At 34.1% G+C, this 21,006-nt stretch overlaps 1 protein-coding gene across 5 annotated transcripts in view; it reads right to left on the reverse strand.

Annotated features, from left to right (window-relative positions):
• Positions 1 to 21,006, reverse strand: part of LOC109272266 (sodium channel protein type 2 subunit alpha) — a 138,361-nt gene that overhangs the window by 22,324 nt on the left and 95,031 nt on the right. For all 5 annotated transcript variants that reach the window (XM_019458169.2, XM_019458140.2, XM_019458163.2 and 2 more), the window contains exons 16-19: positions 19,496 to 19,852; positions 14,849 to 15,328; positions 4,779 to 4,899; positions 462 to 616 (exon numbers count right to left, since the gene is read on the reverse strand). In XM_019458169.2, the coding sequence (XP_019313714.1) occupies positions 462 to 616; positions 4,779 to 4,899; positions 14,849 to 15,328; positions 19,496 to 19,852 (1,113 nt within the window). The remainder of the gene's footprint in view (positions 1 to 461; positions 617 to 4,778; positions 4,900 to 14,848; positions 15,329 to 19,495; positions 19,853 to 21,006) is intronic.

Below are 21,006 nucleotides of genomic sequence, written 5' to 3' on the forward strand. Positions count from 1 at the left end.
CACTGAGTGAAATCAGATATAAATTAAGTTGTAATGCTTTCACTTTGCTACTAGTCAGCAATTAAGTTCGTCTACTATTTGTCATTCACTGTGATTGGCACTAGTGAATCAGCACAAACAAGACAAGTGAGTTCCCTGCAAAATGGAGTTTATGTTAAGCAGGTTGATACTCACCTGATAATCCCATATCATGCCTGCATAATCACTCTTTATAAGAACTACCTCTGATGACTAAAAGTCAGAAGTACCTTACTTTAAATATTACAAGAAACCATACTTGGCCTGGTTCAATCTGAGACTTATTCCACAACAATAAAAATTGCTATTTCCTGAGCCTCTCACACTGTGCTAGGGATATCGCACAATGTTTCTTACTTCACAAGCACTGGATTTTAAAAACCTGTAAGAGGTTTTTGAAGAGTTTCAAGTAAAGGAAAACGCACAGGTCATATGTCACCTACCAGTGCCCCACTGCTGAGTAGAATCATGAAGACAATGAAGGTTTCAAACCAGTTGTGCTCCACTATCTTATAGCAAGTTTTTCTCAAGTTCCACCAGAGTTTTCCTTTGCCTTCTTCTATGCTTATCTGACAACACTTGAACTTCCGTACACAGTCTACAATAAGTCAAAGTAAATGAAGAAAAGAGAATTACTCTTGGATTATGTACCTTTATGTTGGTGGGAACCTCTTCTAAATTATTACCTGATACATTGTACATAACTATTGTTTAAAGATGGCTTCCACTCATGCAAACAGAAGTCATCTGTATAGTTTTTAAATCATTCATTCAAAAATACTTTTTATGTTTATGTGATTATTATAATGGGTTATATTACATCATAAAAACATATAGAAAAACAGAAGGAAAAATAAAATCACCAAAAGTTGATATTTCCATCTTATCATCTTATGAGTGTGATTCCATTTATATATGGACATTTGAATTCTAAGTAGTTCATTTCATGGCATAATATATACATTTTGCTTTTTTTTACAAATAAATAGAACTGTGAAAGTTTTCATAATACTTCTCTAAATAAGATTACCAGACTTAACCAGAATCCATAAAATTATTCCACTATTATTGAATATGTTGCTTTAATTCTGGCTATTATCAGCAACAATGCCGTAAACACCTTTGTGTAATTTGTGTATATAAACATACTGAGTTATAGTTTATCAAGGCTTGTCAACAAATATTTATTGAATATCTGCAGCATTCAAGGAATTGTACTGGACAAATTACAATACTAGAATGCGTAAACATAGCTTTTCTTTAACAAAAAGTGTGCATTTTAAGTACAGGAGTTTTGCTCACAAATTCTATAGTTACAGAAAATAAATAATATCACAAATTAAATAAAGTGTTGTGAGAACTGATCGGTCAGATTACTTTTTGATATTGAGCTTTGTAGACAAAATGAATTTCGGGTTAGACTTTGAGGGATAGGTAAGAATCAGGTTTGGTACAGGAGCTGTAAAAGAATGGAGAAACAATGGCATCAATAAAACTTAATAATAGACCTAGAAGTTGCATAAAGGAGACAGTTAGGAGTCAATCTAAAAAAGGAACCTGAATGAGTCAGTTGGAGAATTTAGATTTTATATGCTGTCTATGAGTAAAACATTGAAGGATTTATTTGGGAGTTATGAAGATGGACATGGTAAGAACATGGGTGTAGAATAATCTCTACCTATACAAGGGACTGAATGGATAGAAGAAAGAAGTTGAAATTCAATCAACTGAACACTAAGAAAGTAAAAACAAGGTAAGCGTGGTGATGGTGGTCAGGAATCAGGAAATAAGGCGGAGTGATGGGATCTGACAGCACACACACAGCAGGATGCTGGGGCGTGGGAGACAGATGAGTCATGACATAGGGTTTTAACCAGGAAGAGGGCTCTGGATCAATGAATAGAAAAATGGAAACCTCATCTTGAAAAGAGCAGATATTTTACTGTATAGATATTTATCAGATGCTACTTTATAATGCCAGCCAGCCAGATCATAGCCTTTGTTTCATGAAAATTTAATGATGCACATTGTTATTAGCCTCTCAACTAAGAAATAAATAGCATTATATTTGTTGTTTCTTTGAGGGCAAGATCTTTTTCATATTTCTGTTTCTCAAAAGATCAAGAAGATTTACATGATCTGAAAATATTCATTGTAATAAAGTAAATGGAACTAAATTTAGGTGTTGTTTTTTTTTTTTCTCTAAAGAGAATATGAGATGAAAAAAACCAGTTTAACAGAAAAAGACTGATTTTAGTGGGAATGATAAATGCCGAATTTGAGACATTGGCTTATTTCTGAGAAAAAAGGAAGAAAATGGGATAAGGAAGGAGAATAAAATGGGTCTAGTCTGTATCTGTTTTATTCTTAAATAAAAAGTCTTAAGCAAATATGATAACAGTATTCAAATTGTTAAAGTTGGTTGGTGGGCATCTATATATTATTTATCATTTTCTACAATGTGAAGTTACTCTATATTCTATATAGAACATATTTCATAATATTTCATATTTAAATGTTTTTAAGCTTCACAAATGACAAATGTTGAGAGTATCATAGTTATTATTCCATAATTACATATTATTTCCTTATTATTGCAGTATATATGCATATATTGTAACTCAAAAAATAAGCTAATTGTCTGGTAAAGAGGAAAAACTAATGCCACAGAAATTATGTTTGTGAAATACCACTTGAATTATTGTGAATTTTCACAATAATTGAATGTTTTGTGAAGTCATATATTTTTTTCATAATGAAGTAACACTGGAACGTATGCAGACTTTTTGGAGAAAAATAGCAAAAAGTGACTTCCCTCATAACGTATGCTGAACAAATAGCCCTCCCTCTGAAGTTATTTAAAAACTGACAATTAATATTTAAGTATTCATTTTTACCAATGCATATAAGTCCCAAATCACCTTGAAAGAATCCAACATCGATTGTGATTTCTAATGTCTGTGTAATTACATATACTAAAAATTAGCTTAAAGTTTAAATTAAAATAGCTTTAATGTTATTTTTTTTAATGTTTACTTATTGTGAGAGAGAGAATGTGCATATGCATGCATGGGGGTGTGGGAGCTGGGTGGAGGCGAGAGAGCCAAAGAGAGAGGAGAGAGCAGCCCAAGCAGGTCCCACCCTGTCAGTGCAGAGCCTGATGCAGGGCTCTATCTCATGAACTGTGAGATCATGACCATGAGCCAAAATCAAGAATCAGAAGCTTAACCAACTGAACCAGGCAGGCGTTCTAGTTTTAGTGTTCTTAATGTAAACACGCATAACCCAAATGAAACACATTTGGAATTAGTTGTAACAAAATTGCATTACTAGTAACAATTTGAGGCAGTCACTATTTTTAAAACAAATTTTTACTTAAGCAATTACAATATAGGATTGATTTGAGGCTAAGACATGGCATGCATTATTAAATAGCTGTTAACTAAAAAGTGAGTTAAACATGAAGTGATTTCCAGGGTTTTGGAGAAACGTTTCTGTACCTACAATAGAAATTTATATAAGAAAGGTGAAGAATTTCATATCTTGTGTTATTGTACTAATTTTTCTGCCTCTTTGTATCATCAGTTGTGCATTCCCTCACACTCTGGACTGGCCAGGTAACTTTGCTTTTGTGAACGGGACAGGAGCAAACCTGACATAAGAGGAGGCTTGACCAGTCCTTGACAGGTTTCCTCTCTTGCTCTTGTGCCTTCCCACTAGAACATATCTGGCCACTATGTGGAGAACGAGATGAGTGCAGCGGAGCTGAGGCAGCCCAACAGTCCATCTAAGACCTCAGGTTTGGAAGAGAGCCTATCCAAGATCAGCAAAATCATCTAGCTGGCCTTGGACTTGTGAGCAAAGGTATGTTTTTTGGTTAAATGCTAAGAAGTTTTGGGCTGTCTGATATATAGCATTACTGTTCAGAAAATAACTGATTCATACTTCAAATAACATAATTTTAGCTTTTTTCAGAAAATCCTCTTGGTATGCCCCAGTGGCATGGTGCCTCATATTATATAACTCAATATATATATATTTAATTTTTTTTTAACGTTTATTTATTTTTGAGACAGAGAGAGACAGAGCATGAACGGGGGAGGGTCAGAGAGAGGGAGACACAGAATCCGAAACAGGCTCCAGGCTCTGAGCTGGCAGCACAGAGCCCGACGCGGGGCTCGAACTCACGGACCGCGAGATCATGACCTGAGCCGAAGTCAGCCGCTTAACCGACTGAGCCACCCAGGCGCCCCATATAACTCAATATATTTTGGCACTTCATTATCCGTTACCTACTAACATTCAGAACTAATAAGAAATTGACCTTGACAGATGCAAGTAACCATTAATCATGGACAGTTTTAAATATATACTTATCAATTAGTACCCATTGTAAACTGATAAAACAGTACACAATAAATTACTTCTTTGACTTAAAATTTGTCTCCTTTAATTTTTTTTTAAAGCTAAAGAGAGATATGCTTGATTTGGCTTTCTCTCTGATTAGATATTCTAGAAGGCTACCAAAACACCCATAGACTTAGGAGCATTTCTTAGTTGAACAGGATGCACAAATATAAGCGTGTCTGATTACATAAACTAAATCTTACCTTTCAAAAACGTATCTTTGTTTTGATATAGAAAAAGAAAAAAATCAAACAAGTAAATGAACAGCTACTAGATAGATATAAATGATTGGAGGGTGGAGAGAGAGACTGGTAAGAGAGGTCCAATGAGCTCATATGCATGGTTCCACTTACCTTCTGTGAAGCAGGCTTCAGGCTCAAGGGATTCTTCGGGTTCTACCTCAGGTTGCTCACCCTCAGCGGGAGCTCCTATATCAACTGTGCTGCCTTCAGATGAACTAGTTGCATTTAGCTTCTGAAAATCAATTCCACAGAAAAGCTTTTAAAATAGTTTCTTTAATCTATAATATAAAAATTCAAAAGGCGTGCCCTCAAGTCTTCTGTATGCATTTCCTTGATCTGTAATTTAAGAATATCTTAAACATAATGCCAGTCCGCTTTAGTAGAGGTGGGGGTCACAAGATTAGAGGTAGCAACACAGCAGATTTTTTTTCTTTAAAAATATGGTGCTAACAACTTAAATAATTTTTGATTAAGCACACATGTAGAGATACTGAAACAAAATCCTGGAGAAAGCTTATGTAAGCCACCAGAGTCACATGGTCATCTGTGATCTTGCTTTTGTAAATTAGCTTGCAAATGGTATAGTTTGTTTTATTCTAAAATTGTGACCCAACCAACGAAAGCTGCACAAGTGTATTTTCATGTCAAATACAGAAAAGATTTGATCAAATGCACATAAACAGCAACAATCTAAATTTATCCACTTTTCATTGACATGAAAACATATACCACTAGTTGTTATTAAATATATTCTATAGTTTTTTTACTCAGAAAAGAGCAGCACATTGTTAGCTTTATAGCAAGAGCTGGTATTTTGCATTCTCTTTGGCCAATGCACTCCTGAGTTTCATTGTGCATTTGGAAACTACTTGTTACTCTGGCACTCTCACCTGTCCTGTTAATACAGGGAGAAATGAATCTCTGGTAGTCATTTTGGTTTCCTTTAGGCTACATCAAATACCACCAAAAGAAAAATATAATAGGAAGAAGTTGTTTTAAATCTTGAAATCCACCAAACTTTAGTCAGGTTAGGGTGTTCAAAGGATCAGCATAAAGGAAGGTATCCCAGTCTTTAATCTGGTCTTAAAATGCTGCAGGAATGACACAGGGCCAGGTATGAGTGCCACATGGAATCAGAGTAGTTTGGGCCATAGCATTCTCGGACCTGTTACAATGTTATTACCATTAGTGCATAACATTAGGAAATGGTTGAGCTGGTAAGAGCTACTTTATAAAGGGGATGAGGTAAGCACATGATAAAATGCACATTGAAGTATGTTAAATTACTATAAAATGGGTATTGTAGTCAGTACTAGAAATACTCTACTCATATTTGAGCTAAGGATTATATGGATTTGCCCCAGGAAGATGGTTCCTTTAGTTTATGAAAATAATTTTCTTTATACAAAATATTTTCTTGGCATGGCGATGCTCATGAATTACAACTACTTATATGTGATATATATGAGATTGAAAATGCTTTTGTCTTGTGTAATTTAACAATATCAATGATAGAAGCATAAATATTAGATGTGAGTCTATCTTCTTAGAACTGTTTCAGGATTGTTTTTTAATTTGACCAAGACATTAAATCAAGCATTATATATTATAAAATGCTTGAAATTTGTTGAATTCTTTTTCTGCTCACCAAATGTGATACAATACTAAACAGATAATCATGATATCTTTGTCGTTACAATCGGAATATATTTTGGTTTAAGATGACATGGCAAAGTGGGAATATTTATTGCACATATTTTAATTCTTTACACTGCGTATAATTTCCTATCCTTTGTTTTTTGGCTTTGATAAGTATAGCTCTGTTTATATACAATTGACTAAGAAATGACCAAATTATTGTCTCATTCCAATCCATCTGATTCACATAAAATTGTTACATATTAGGGACCTAAAGATACTGATCTTATCATTTGTAAGATGTTGAAACATGACATAGATAATCAGAAAAACTGAAGCTTAGTCAGAACTGATCTAACTACAGACAGCCCACAATAAGAAATGGAATACATTCTTTTCAGGAAAAAGGATAACACTGTAAATACAGATTGGGGAAAGACCTAGGGATGAGCCCAAGGGAAAAATGAAGATCCATATTCAGGCTACTCCACACATTAGTGAGTGACTGTACCACAGTCTACATCAGTGCTGGGTATGTCGCAGGTACTCAATAAGTATTGTTTAAAAAATGAATGAATGAATAGACTTCTCCATAACAAAATGAAGATTAGGTCTTGACAGTGATTGGAAGAAGTCATCAGATAAATTCCAGTGGATCTTGGTTTGAAATGTTTCAGAGGATCCCTGTAACATAAACTATCACTTCTTTCATTTAGTGCAATTCCTTAGTACTGATATAGAAGTAATGTCTTTTTACTGAGATAAATATTTGTGTATTTAAAGGTCAGGTTACTACTTTTTCATAAGTGCAACATGAAAGTGTTTTGTCTCTAGAAGACGTATATAACCAGACTTAATCGTCTGAAGCAAAGATACTACTTTTGCCATTTTTGTGTCCCTAGTACCTATCACCAATGTTTGTGTTTAATAGATGTTTGTTGCATAAATGAATAAGTAAACAGTGCAAGGGCTCTTTTATTCTCCCATCCAAGTACTAACCAGGCCTGACCCTGCTTAGCTTCTGAGATCAGACGAGATCGGGCGCGTTCAGGGTGGTTTGGCCGTAGACAGGACTCTTTTATTCTGTCAGTAACTACTTCTGACATCTCCTAGTAAATACTTTCACATCAAGGGAATACAAATAATATTCACACTTATGTGCAGAATAACACAAATCCTTTAAGATTCTGAATTGTGTAAATAATGGCCAGCAACTTTTAGAATTAGGAGTGCTGTCTCAACATCAGGCTTTCAATTATTCAGGCCTAAAATGTGTATGTGAAGAAAACTATAGTTTAACTCTGGAATTAGCAAACTAATATTGAATCATTCTGACAATGTTTTCCTTCTTTTGACTCAACGATGTAAGTGGATCTGCAGTCCCACTGGTGAATGGAACCTTTTTAAGGAGAGGCAATCTCATCCTTCTCCATCTTCCCTCTGATGTGGACCAGCATGGGGTCCACCTGTCACATGCATTACTTCACCTGGCTTACAAATAAAGAATCTAAACTGTACATTAATCCTCAATTTCAACCAATCCAGAGTCTATTTAGAGAAAGAAATGTGGCTTTAATTATCTTGTCAAAAGTTATAGTGAGTCAGTAGCTGGACTCCAGATCTTCTGTACCCCATTTTACCAGAATTTTCTAGAGAATATTTTGATGATTCATAAGGAAAACCAACCTTTATCAATGTAAAATATTTAGTAGACGTGATACATACTTAAATGTTGTAGGTTCAAGAGAGTGCTTGTGATATTATTGATTCCTGAGTTTCATGACTATGAAATTAGTATTAGTTCAATTTATATTTACATTCTTATAAGTATTAGTGTAGAGTAGAACTAAATGCTCATTGGAATATTAAATGAACAAAAAGTTTTCTTTCAACAATAGTACTGAGATGTAGGCAAGAAACTGATTTATAAAGTCTTTCTTGATAACATCAATTCAATGACTTTCTTAAAATTATGTAAGAGGCAAATATCATAATATAAAGTATGTTGACTAACAGTTAAAATGTGTAAAGAGTCCATAAAAATGAAAGGAACCAAACTAAGACTATAAAACTCTTCAGCTTCAGATATGGTCATAATTATAATAAATCCTAACTATGGTACAAATTCATCAAATAGAACTGTCAAATATACATCATTATATGGAATGATTAGAACTCATGTACTTTAAGAATTTTCAAATAAAAGTTGCTTTTAAATGCTCCAAACTAGGCATCATCTACTGCAAAATGCCATATGAGTAAGAGACCAAAATATGAATTGGCTAGAAATAGAACCAGTTCTATACTTTCAAGTTCTATACTTGACAAGTTTTATATTAAAACTTGTAAAATTTGGTTGTTTAGGTTCCCTTTTTATTTTTTCTTCTTATTTTTCAGGAAATAAATGAACTGAATATATTATTAGGATACCCTGCCTAGTTAAATTTAAATAAAATATGATGTACTCTAATATCAGGATCAAAGAGATCAAACAGGAATAGCCAATTGTTACTTGCTATGAGTAGCATAGGCAATAATTTATTTTCAGGTGGAAATAATTACTTGAACATTTATTTTAATGAAAACCTCATATTACAGGGCTCTTCCCATTGAAAATCTTCTGTATTTTTGTAGGAGTTAAGCTGGACAGAATCATATTTTGCTAAATTATCTAATAAATAAATATCAAAGTACATAATATTGCATTTTGTATTTTTAAACATTATATCTCTTTTACTTTCCATATCATTGATAAATTACTATTAAACATTGGTGTGCCAAACTACTAGTCTTTCTTTCAGAAAGTAAAATTACTTTTAAAAATAATTAATCACGGGGCACCTGGGTGGCTCAGTTGGTTAACAACTGACTCCTGATTTCTGCTCAAGTCATGATCTCACGGTTCATGAGACTGAGCCCCATGTCTGGTTCTGTGCTGACAGGGTGGAACTTGCTTGGGATTCTCTCCTTCTTTTTCTCTGTCCCTCCTCTGCTCTATCTCTCTCTCTCTCAAAATAAATAAATAAAAAACTTAAAAAAATCACAACAGAAAAAGGGAGAGAAAACTTGCTATTTTTTCATAGGCACACTTGTTTCTCAGTATAAAATTGAGATACATTTTTAAGAAAATATAATTAGTAAGATTGTATATAATTTAGAAAAAGATGTATATTCTACTCTGATTCAATGAAAGGAATTGGGATTTTAGAGAAAGAAATAGCCTGAAACATAGCTTAAATCAAACATTTCATATTTAAAGATTTTGGCCCCCAAAAACGGCAATCCTTTGTTCCACATGGATCTTAATGAGAATTTATATTTAAGGAGCTCTGGGTTATTTTCCGTGACAAACCTTAACACTATTATGACACTTTCATGAAAGTTATAATCTTTCTTGCTTTGGGATAAGCTTAAGGCCAAAGTGGCACCTTAATACCAAAAAGGGACTGTTGTTGTCTTAATGAGGAAGATGGCAAAGTCAAGAGTATCATTAGCATTATACTACATTACCCAGAAATTATTTTTGTCTTTATAACAGATACATTACACAATTTTCTAAACCATAAATTGGATTTTAAATATCCTTCTTGGTGTGGCAAAAGTAACCCTTATATCATGCTGGCCTACCCCTCAACAGATATAGAGTGCCCCAAAGACACACACATGTTTGGCCCGTTTTGTTTTTACATGAAGGACATTAACAGCCTTTTTCTCCCTTAATTACTATCCTACTGGAAAACTTTCCCTTGAGGACTAAACATTCTCCAGGAGAAAATAATACATGGGTTCTTACTGTACCTATCCCCCCAGACCTCTCTCACATCTTTTTCCCTCTTCCCACCCCTTGAACTGGAAACTAGGATACTTTTTCAGGGAGCAGACAATATTTCCTGAGAGAGGATAAGAGACATATTCAAGGAAATTGAAAATGATAATAATGTGAGAGCAAAGAATAAATGGAGTCAATTTAAACTGGTTTCTGCCTACTTTGTATTCCACCATACGTACTCCAGTTAAATCTCCTAAATAAACCAATAGGTAATATATCTGATAATCCCTTTCCTTGTACGCCTGTTTATATAAGAACTTGATGAATGGGATAGTCAGAAAATAAGGAAACTAACCTTCCCTTTTCCCAAGAAACTGGGAAAAACAAGCCATTATCATAAGGAGTCAAATCCCACATTTTCCTGAAGAATGAATACATTATAGGACAAAAAAAATCTCTCTAGTCTCTGAGTATATGTGCATCTGTGTTTCATTGTGAGCAACTACATCTCTTGGATCCCATGTCACATCATTCCTCCAATATTTAAAGCATTACCTTCCATGAGTCTAGAGTGCCAAAGACTGAATATTTTGTTCCAATGTATAAAAGAATGCTACAAGAATGACATAATCATTGCTCCTTTCCAAAGAGCCAAATATGCTTATGGTAGGTTTGTTCTATAGTTAATGGCAGAATAAGAAACTGCACCTAAATGACAAAATATTTAATTAATATTTCTGGAAAAATAATTAAATTACACTAAGCAATTTGGTTAACATATTTGAGCACAAAACTATGATTTCAACATCAGGAAATGCAAAGGTCCACCTAATGGACCCCAAAGAGGGTTATACTCATTACCATGGTCACATGACAAGGAAGGTCCTATCATTCCAAAACACTGAAAGAGCTCACAATGATTCTCTACCTATATAAGAGTTTGCAGTGCATGATATATTTAAATAATATTCTTCAGGAGAAAGTTTCCCAGCAGGTTTGGGTGAAATAGAGGGGGAAAAAAGAACCAAAAAGGACAGAGGAACAACAGAATGAAGAAGTTGGATTCCAGATCTATTTTCAGATGAACATATCACCTAAAAGATGATCATCTTATTTTTAAAATTTTTTTGGCGTACAAAAGGCATTTATTTCCTTTTCTTTCAGTCTTAGGAGTTTTAGGGGTAAATATCAACAGAATCTCCCAGGGAATCATATTCTAAATTTAAAACACTTTTGGTCAATTGCTAAATAAAGCAATGCCATTTTCTTTCAAATGAAGCAGATAAAAATTATACCCATGCTGCTAGTAGCCAAAATAGAAACATTCCAATTCATTTACATTATTGTCACATTAAAATACCTTTTAGGCAGTTTGCACGTGAATAAGGAATTGCTTTGATTTGCAGATTACCCTTCAGAAAAATTTAATATGACACTGAACAAAAATTACGAATAAAGTACACCCACTGAGGCTATATTAAAAAAAAAAAAAAAACAGGGGAGAGAAAGCTTTTCTGCAAGTTTTTCAAAGAGCACCTACATTTCTCCTTTAAGCCCTTAGCACGTTCAAAACCGTAGCATTAAATGGAAACTAAATAATCCATTAAGGCATGCACTTTTACTTTTCACTGAATATAGTTTCTATTAAAATCTATGTAAGAAGATTAGCAACTAAATCATTTCTTTTAAAGTTAGGGTTGCCAGACTTGCCTGACCATGCTTTATATGACTCAGCATAAGAGCAGCTGTGCATATTTTTATTTTACTGCCAATGGATGGGCAAGGAATGTAGCTGAGTAACATGCAGGCCAGTCAAAATTCATTTAGAAACTGATTATAGTTATATATGTACAACTTGCTTGGGTAACCTGGGTAAAAGTGATGGCACGAGCCTCTGTCTGGTTAAAAAACACCAGAGCTGCACTCTTGATGGCTCCAGCTTGGTTTTACCCCTGTGAGAAGTAAGAATGGTAAGCAGTGAAGGTCACTATATTACACTAGTAAATTTCACTTTGAAAAATAATCATTCAAGCATGGCTTCAACATTATTAAAACACTAAAAGACAAATCAATCATTCAAAATCACAAACCATGAAAGGAGTTACATTAAATACAGCCAAATAACGTTGAGTTCAAGTATACATGGTTATAACATTGTATACGCCATAGAGAAAATACAAAAAGCTATCAAGGAATCACACAGCTTTGTCAAAGACATCAAAGAGGATTTAGTTCAAACTCCTAAACAACCTCCAAGTCTACTTGGTTCATCTGTCCTATAAAAAGGGATTCATCTAGGCATTCCAAAGATTTTTTAAAGTGCCCCATTTTCCCCTTAATTTAAAAAAATTATTTAGAAAAGAAATCAATAAACTTCATACCATTTCTTACTACTATACATGTGATATTTAACAGCACAACCCCATCTCACCAGTTAAGAAAATGACCAGACAAAAATAACTAGAAGACAGAACACTAAACAGAGATCTCAGGTAGGAATATTTGGAATTCTTGGATAATTCTCTCAAATCTCGTTTAGTTTCTAGTGTACAGCTACTTGGTATCTAACTAGGTTAGATACCAAAGTTGAAAACCTGCACATTTCTCTTCCCAGACTACTTCTATCTAATGACTGAATCTTTCATTAGTTTGTATTTAGCAAGTTTGATATAAAGACAGAATTGAAAATTTCTCAAGTAATAAAACTTAACAACCAGGTAACAGTCTCTAGGGGGGAAGGAATCAAGAGGACTCCACAGCTAAGGCGATACAATAATTCTATTTCCAACTGGCAGATCAGTCTCTTCCTCCAATTCCAAAGTACTGACTTCACATATATCATTTTGGAATACTTAATTCAAACAGAAAACAAATGGAAAAGCTTAACGGTAACTGGAAAGAGAGCTTCCATTTTCCTACTATACACCCCACCTGACTGGACATTCCTCCTATGTTGAACATAATGGCTTGAGGTGAGACATGAATATACGCTCTTTTGGAGAAGCCTGAGGCTTTAAAATTTCTGAAAATTAAGGATACTCGCTGTCAAGATATTCAAACTTAGCCAAAAGTTTAAACTGACTGGTGGCTTTAACATTTGATTCTTCATAATTTCTTCTTAGTTTATATGACACCCTAAAATTAAACATACATAAAAAGAAAAATTGACTTCCCTTACTGTAAGGGAAATGTTTAGCGTTTGGTATGATGTCAAGATAACAAGAGGGGAATATACAGTAAAATTTAATGACCCAATTCTATTTTCTAAATGCTGACCTCAATTTCTGGTAATATACAATACCAGAAATTAGGCCCCACCCTTTCCTTCAGCATAATCCAACCAACTATGCTTACCCCAAATTTTATTAATATATATATGGTTATTGTTAAATTTAAAAATAATGACCTTATTAGTAAACATCTGAGTTCAACTAGTTATAGCAATTTGTTGCCTCAGGCTGCAAAGTTTTCCCTTGAATCTCATCACTTATTTTGTGAAACTAGGAGCTATGGCATTGTTACTTACATGTTAATTTTAGTACCTATATTTAAATTTTCTCTGGATTTCATGTTTAACATCTACTTCTACCTAATGACTGAATTAGCAATACTACCTGTCTTATAAGCAAGAAAGAATGAAAAATAGCATATTCTTCAGTGATTTTACGTGATCCACATGCAAATACTGATGGAAATAGCTAAGGTTTCCTTCATAGAAATATATTTTTGTTCATAATTTTATTAACTAATGTCTAATTTTTGTGACTGTTATGCTACTTAAAGTTTATCCTTCAGGGCCTCAAACTCCCCAGTTATCTATCTTTCTTAGAATGAAGACAGTACTAGAGGTCTTTCTCTTCTCTGTCAATCAATTCAAATGGCAAGAAAGGATGAATCTTTGTTTTTGGCCATTATTTTTATGTTTACTCAAGCTTTAATCACTGGGAATTCTGTTTTCATTTTAGTATGGTTAAACAATTAAACACTAAGGGTTTAAATTCTTTCTTCTCTTTATTCTCAACCCTGTGCTTATTAACCTATAAACAAACTAAAAGCACACTCTGGTACTCATACTCTTCTAGGAAATCAAAGAATACTTTAAACCGCCAAGATGCTTAATGTAAATTGGTAAATTCAGAATTTTACATTCTCTAATGTATCATGGCATATTGTTTGTGTAGACACCATGCACTGGTTCAGTAAGGTTAAGCACACTTTCAGCATGATTCTTCATCACTACCTTCATTTCCTTAAAAAAACATTTACTTCAGAAACATGAAACTATATGTAAATATCAAGTCAAGATCCCAATCAGATTTTTCATAAATAAAAATATCTGTGCAAACTAAGTAAGATCACATTTTAAGAAGTGTTTCATAAAAGCCAAGTGAGAATTAGAACTGCCCTCGTCAAGTATTTTTCTAGTATGTACCAAAAAACACCATTGTGGGAGAATTACAAGGAAGAAAGTGAATAAATGAAGACACCTTCACAAATCTAAAATTATTTTTTTAAATTAGAAAAATTCATATTAGTCTGCATATTCATATTATCAAGAATCCAAAATGGTGAATATTTGAGAAAATGAGTCAGCATACCATTTGTCTAGCTACATTTTAATCTGTCATCAACTTATCTATCACCAACTTTGCCAAAGAAAGGGTATCAATAGACATTTTCTATTTTCTTACAGAGATGAAACATAACCTTAAAGTAGTCTCACAGTTTAAAGCATACATTATGTCAAAACATCTTTTTATTTAAAAATTCCTACCTCTTTGCTTTCCTCCATATCTGACTCACTGCTGAATTCTTCAGTATTTAAATTTTCAAAGTCGGACTCTCCGACAGCAATTGGTACAGTCACAGTGAGGCTGGGATTGTTTATGAATGACATATAATCACTTTCATCCACAACATATTTTTCGACACTGCTGCCTATGCCACTGGTAGTTCCATTTCCATCTTTGAGATAATTGAGATCTTTGCCTATTTCTATAGTGGTATGGTTGGAAATACAGCTGTCTTTTTTGTTATTTAGATCTTCAAGAGGTTTAATTTCATCTAAAGCCTTTTGCTTTCTAACAAAGGCTTTCTGAATAAATTCACGTAGTTTTCTCTTAACATAATCAATTCCTTTCTGCATCCTCCCCACAGCAATCTGGAGATTGTTCATTTCATTATCATCATCAGTAGCGGCAAGGTTGTCAGAACTGAACGAACTCAAGAGCAAGGCCAGGAAGAGGTTCAGAACCTGAACACAACAGGAAAATAGGTGATCAAAACATTGTGTTGTTTCAGTTGCTCTTAACTATAAATTTTCCAAAATTACTCTTACATCTCATTTTTTTTTTTTTACTAATAGGTATTCCTTTTAGTTTATGATAAACTATTCTGGAAAAGGTGAATGGAATAAATACTTGGCCAATATCAAGTAATACTATTAACACTATTTCCTTTTCAGTCATTGCAAAATTGCTGAAACTACTATTATATGAAACTTCTAAATGAAGTTGAGTTCCAAAAGAGAAATCTTAGTTATCTAGATAACCATACAGTGAATAAGGAAAAAAAAAGTTTTATTTGGGATGCTAAGTATTTTCCCCATGTGACCTGGATTTTCCAGGACACTGATAATTTATTATAATTTTATTCCTAAAACCAAAGATGATTCCATAAACATGATTTTATTTTTATGTGTTTGTACCAATTTTTGCACGTAGATAACTTACCAAATTAGAAAAAAATATATAACTATTGCTAAATCAAAAGCCACAGTTTTGGTTCAGAAAATCTTGGTCACTAGATCTATAAAATGGCTGAAATACTATACAAAATAGTTATTATATGATAATAATGATGTCAACATCGACTTATGATGGTGGAATCAAGGTATTACCTTGAACAAGATTACTAATTAATCTGTAACTTGAGTCTCCAAAAATTTCTGGTATGAGAGAGTAAAAAGATTAGTGACTATAAACCTATTTACGTACTCAACAAGTATAATTTACTAAGGGATAGCGTATTCAGATGGGACAAGGCCAAGCTGTAAGTTTTTTCCAGGATTTGATTGATAATGTTTATGAGTCTCTGATTACTCAAGCATATAGAGTAAAAAAAAGATATAGTAGTAAAGGGAGCCAAAGACAAAATGTAAATAATAAAGAAGAGTCCTAGAAAAGATTTCAAGGAAAACTACAATGAAAGGGAGGCAGCATCCTTGGTCCATTCCTACCTTTCCAATAAGCTAATAAGGGCTACAGCTCCTTTGATATCCAGTTACACGTTAGTACAACCAATGGTAGTAAGAAATGTAAAAATTTGTAAGATCCAATAAGGACTTCAGATAAGCTGTGAGTCTATCTTGACATCTTTCAGTGGCTACACCATGGCTGCTGATATTCATACTAAGGCCTACTCCTTTACTTCAAGAATTTACCAATAAAGTTATATTTTAATGTGCTTTGCTTTTGGATTTATTATTTGGATGAAAAATAGATGAAAGAAAAAAATGCTACATTTTGGTTTTTATCCATAATAAAAGTGAATTTTGGTGTCATAATTGTTTTCTAGATTTGATTTCTGAAGGTTTATTAATGAACTGTCTTTGTCTATCAGGAAATTTTTTCTTGATATGTATCAATCAACTCTCCAGAGTGAGATCCAACTTGTATTTTCTCTTCAAAGTACTGAGAAAATACTAAAGAGTACTGTTATAGCTATATATGGCCCACTCCCATTTCTTGTTAGGAGGGTGGGGCAGTCTGTGGCCCCCACCTCTGTCTTGCCTTTGGACCAGGCATCACAGTGATTCCTGACACTTGTGGTGGAGCACCATAAGAAGTTTATGTGAGTTCAAATGGCGTTCTATCAGTTCGCCTTTGGGGGACTTTCTTCTCTTTAGTGAGGATGAAAAGTAAAAATTATAGGAGGCAGTGCATCAAGTCATTCTGCCTTGTTTAAGCAAATGTAATCTGAACACATTTCCTTACTGGTGGCAAACATGACAGATATTATTACTACCTTAGTTACTCCAGAAATATATCCAGGATATGACAAAAGAAGAAACTTTTAAAGCTGATAGTAGAAAAAGAAAGGAGAGCCTTTATTTTTTTCCTTAAAGGTACAGGATTTAAATTTATGTATGTAGATGGAAATGATGATTTTATAGACTATATCTCTTTATTCATATATAGTAATATAAGTTTATATGAAATGTCATCATACGTATAGATACTTCTGAAATTCTCTTCTCAACTTGAATCTTCTGTACAATTACATGTCAGATTTGTCTTATTTCAGTAAATTAATAATTTATATGGGATACCCATCTGTATATACACATATATTTGAAATCAAATTAAATCTATAATACAAACTTATGACTTTTATTTCTGTTCTATATAATCCTAGGACTATCTGTTTCTGTACTATGCAATCTTATACTTCTCTGAAAGCAAGCAAGTTGTACTGGGGATTGTGGTGGCTATAAAATATACCTACAAATTATTTGATACTCCTCCACTCAAAAGTTAAAGCCCAATTCCTTCTTAAGTTGAGTTCTTCTTAGTGACTAGCTCTGATGAATACAACATGGCAGAGGGACGGTGTATGACCTCAAGATCAGAACACAAAGAAAGCTTCTCCTTGCCCTCTTTCTCATGTCACCTGCTATGGGAGAAGCCAGCTGCCATGTCATGAAGATACTCAACAATCCTATTGAGAGGTCCATGTGGAGAGGAACTGAGACTTTGTGCCAACAGCCAATAAGTAACTGGGATTTCCTGCCAATAACTAAGAGATGGAGCCTTCTTGGAAGCTGATCTTTCAGCTTCAGTCAAGACAACTGGGTCTCTAGCCAACATCTTGACAACAACCTTATGACAGACCCCGAGTCAGAACCACCCAGTTTAGCTGCTCCCAAATGTATGACCCACAGAAACTAGAGATAATAAATATTTGTCATTTTAAGTCACAGTTCAAATTTCTGGATTGCACACTGCTCATGTTTTTTGTTACTTCAAGAATAGGTCTGAATTATCTAACCCAATATTGAGGAGGTTGAAATCTGCAAATGAATAGAAATAAATGAGGGGCGCCTGGGTGGCGCAGTCGGTTAAGCGTCCGACTTCAGCCAGGTCACGATCTCGCGGTCTGTGAGTTCGAGCCCCGCATCAGGCTCTGGGCTGATGGCTCGGAGCCTGGAGCCTGTTTCCGATTCTGTGTCTCCCTCTCTCTCTGCCCCTCCCCCGTTCATGCTCTGTCTCTCTCTGTCCCAAAAATAAATAAAAAACGTTGAAAAAAAAAAATTAAAAAAAAAAAAAAAGAAAGAAATGATAACTGTTAGCCTTTTCTTCTTCCTTTGGGGAACTGGAGGTTACTTTTATGTGAAAGGAAATTAAGTCTATAAATTATATACTTTAAAATATTGGTTATGTCAGTCCTTGTTCTATGTCTCTGGATTGGGACTTAATCATGAAACTCAGTATAATTACCTAATATTTAAAGTAGAAGAACCTGATCCCCTCATTAAGTCTATTGTTTTCTCTTCTCCATCCACTGGGTCCACTGTTGCTTGGTTTGGGACAGTCTACTTTTCTTCCTAACAATCTAATCTTACATCTTAATTAAAGATAATTCAGGTTCAACTCCTTGACAAAGCCTTCCTTGATTATCCTTGCCATTGTAAAGCAATGTTTCCACTTAGTGAACTTGATACATAGTACTTTGTTTTTACATTTTTGACACGTGTTAGATACTTTCTATTTTAATCCTATTTGAGTAAGTCATATCACTGTGTCATATATATCTTTTTATCAGCTTTTCCATGCCTCCAGGAATCAGTAAAGATGTGTTGAGAATGGTTCATTGGATATAGACATGGTAAGTGATTTTTGAGTCAATGTTACTTGTCAACACTATAGTTTCTAAGTACCAAATAACTTATGCGTGTTTAATGGATTGAAATCATCATTAATTTTTAACTCCAATTTGTAGGAGAACTGAATATGAAACATTTTCAAGTGATACTGTTGTTGATACTTATAAATAAAGTGAGTGACTATTCTTAGTAACACATCCATGCTTTAATACAAGAACTGAAAGGTAAAAGCCAGAAATGGCTCTCTCCATGGAATAGTAAGAGGTATAGTGACGAAGAACAACTTTGATTCAAAAGGTATTTTAAGAGTTTATGTTATATGCCAATTATGTCTCAATAAAACTGGAAAAAGTTAAAAACAAAGAATAAACAAATATTTAAAGAAGACTTATGTGGGTCTCCATAGTTCCTGCAATAATGAATAATTGAGGATTGATTTTAAAAAGGCCAAAAACATAAAACATTCATCTGTTGAACATAATTTTTATGGTTACATTGTCTTTTACCGAAAATAAGGAAAATATTTTTACTACATACCACCAGGTTTCCAATCACCATGACCATCATGAAGACAGTAAGGCACATGGTTTGGCCAGCGACTTCCATACAGTCCCACATGGTTTCGATCCACTCTCCACACAGTACGCGGAACACAATCAGGAAAGAGTGGAAGAAGTCATGCATGTGCCAGCGTGGGAGCTCACAATCATTGGAAATCTTGCAGACACATTCTTTGTAGCTCTTACCAAAGAGTTGCATGCCGACCACGGCAAAAATGAAGACGATGATAGCCAACACCAAGGTGAGATTACCTAGAGCCCCCACAGAATTGCCAATGATCTTTATCAGCATATTCAGGGTGGGCCAGGATTTTGCCAACTTGAAAACTCGGAGCTGGAAACAAGAGCAAGAAGGCTATTACTGCCCTGCCTTCTAAAGAATCTGTAAATTTATTTACAGGGAAAATCTACAGCATAACTGTCTTAATTGTAGGGTGGTGGGTTATTTGTGTGTCAAACTATTATCTAGCAAATGTATCAGTTATTTAATACCATGCATTATTTTTCATTCTAAAATAGACTATTTTGTAAATAAAACAATTACATTATACAGTTCTTAATGGCATTTTAATAATGATACCCCAAAATTTCCAGAATCTTACATAAGCATATGTAATATTCTTTTTGTTTTTCTATGGGAAACTGATATATCTAAGATTGATGGTGATTAATTAGCAGAAACTGTTTCAAAGAAGTGGAGGCTGTCATTACTTAAAAGCCCAAAGTGGATACATTTTGTAGTGTACTTGAGATGCACAGGTACAGATAAAGTTAACACAAATTATACAAGGTACAAGAGAAAAACCAACTAATTTCTTTAAATCTTTAGATTGCTTTAATCTTGCTGTTATCTTTAGTTGGCTGTAACATCAGGCTGTATTTTATAGGAGATTTACTACACCGTAATCCCCCTGCCCTTAATTGTGTTTTCACTTTCTGTGGTTTCAGTTACCCACAGTCAATCATGGTCTGGAGGCAGATGATCCTTCTGACATATTGTTAGAAGGTTAATAGCGGCCTAACAGTTTGTCACAATGCCCACGTCATTCACTTCACTTCATCTCATCACATAGGCACTTTGTCACCTCATATCATCACTAGAAGAGGGTGAGTACAATACAGTAAGATATTTTGAGAGTGACCACATTCACATAACTTTTTTTTAAATTTTTTTTTTTAACGTTTTATTTATTTTTGAGACAGGGAGAGACAGAGCATGAACAGGGGAGGGTCAGAGAAAGGGAGACACAGAATCTGAAACAGGGTCCAGGCTCTGAGCTGTCAGCACAGAGCCCAATGCGGGGCTTGAACTCACGGACCGCAAGATCATGACCTGAGTCGAAGTCGGCCACTTAACCGACTGAGCCACCCAGGCGCCCCTCACATAACTTTTATTAAGAGTATATTGTTGTAATTGTTTTGTTTTATTATTACTTATTATTGTTAATCTCTTACTGTGCTTAATTTATAAATTAAATTTTACCACAG

The sequence above is a fragment of the Panthera pardus genome, unplaced genomic scaffold (genome assembly GCF_024362965.1).
Source record: "Panthera pardus isolate Hobbes unplaced genomic scaffold, ASM2436296v1 HiC_scaffold_10, whole genome shotgun sequence".
Classification (NCBI taxonomy): domain Eukaryota; kingdom Metazoa; phylum Chordata; class Mammalia; order Carnivora; family Felidae; genus Panthera; species Panthera pardus.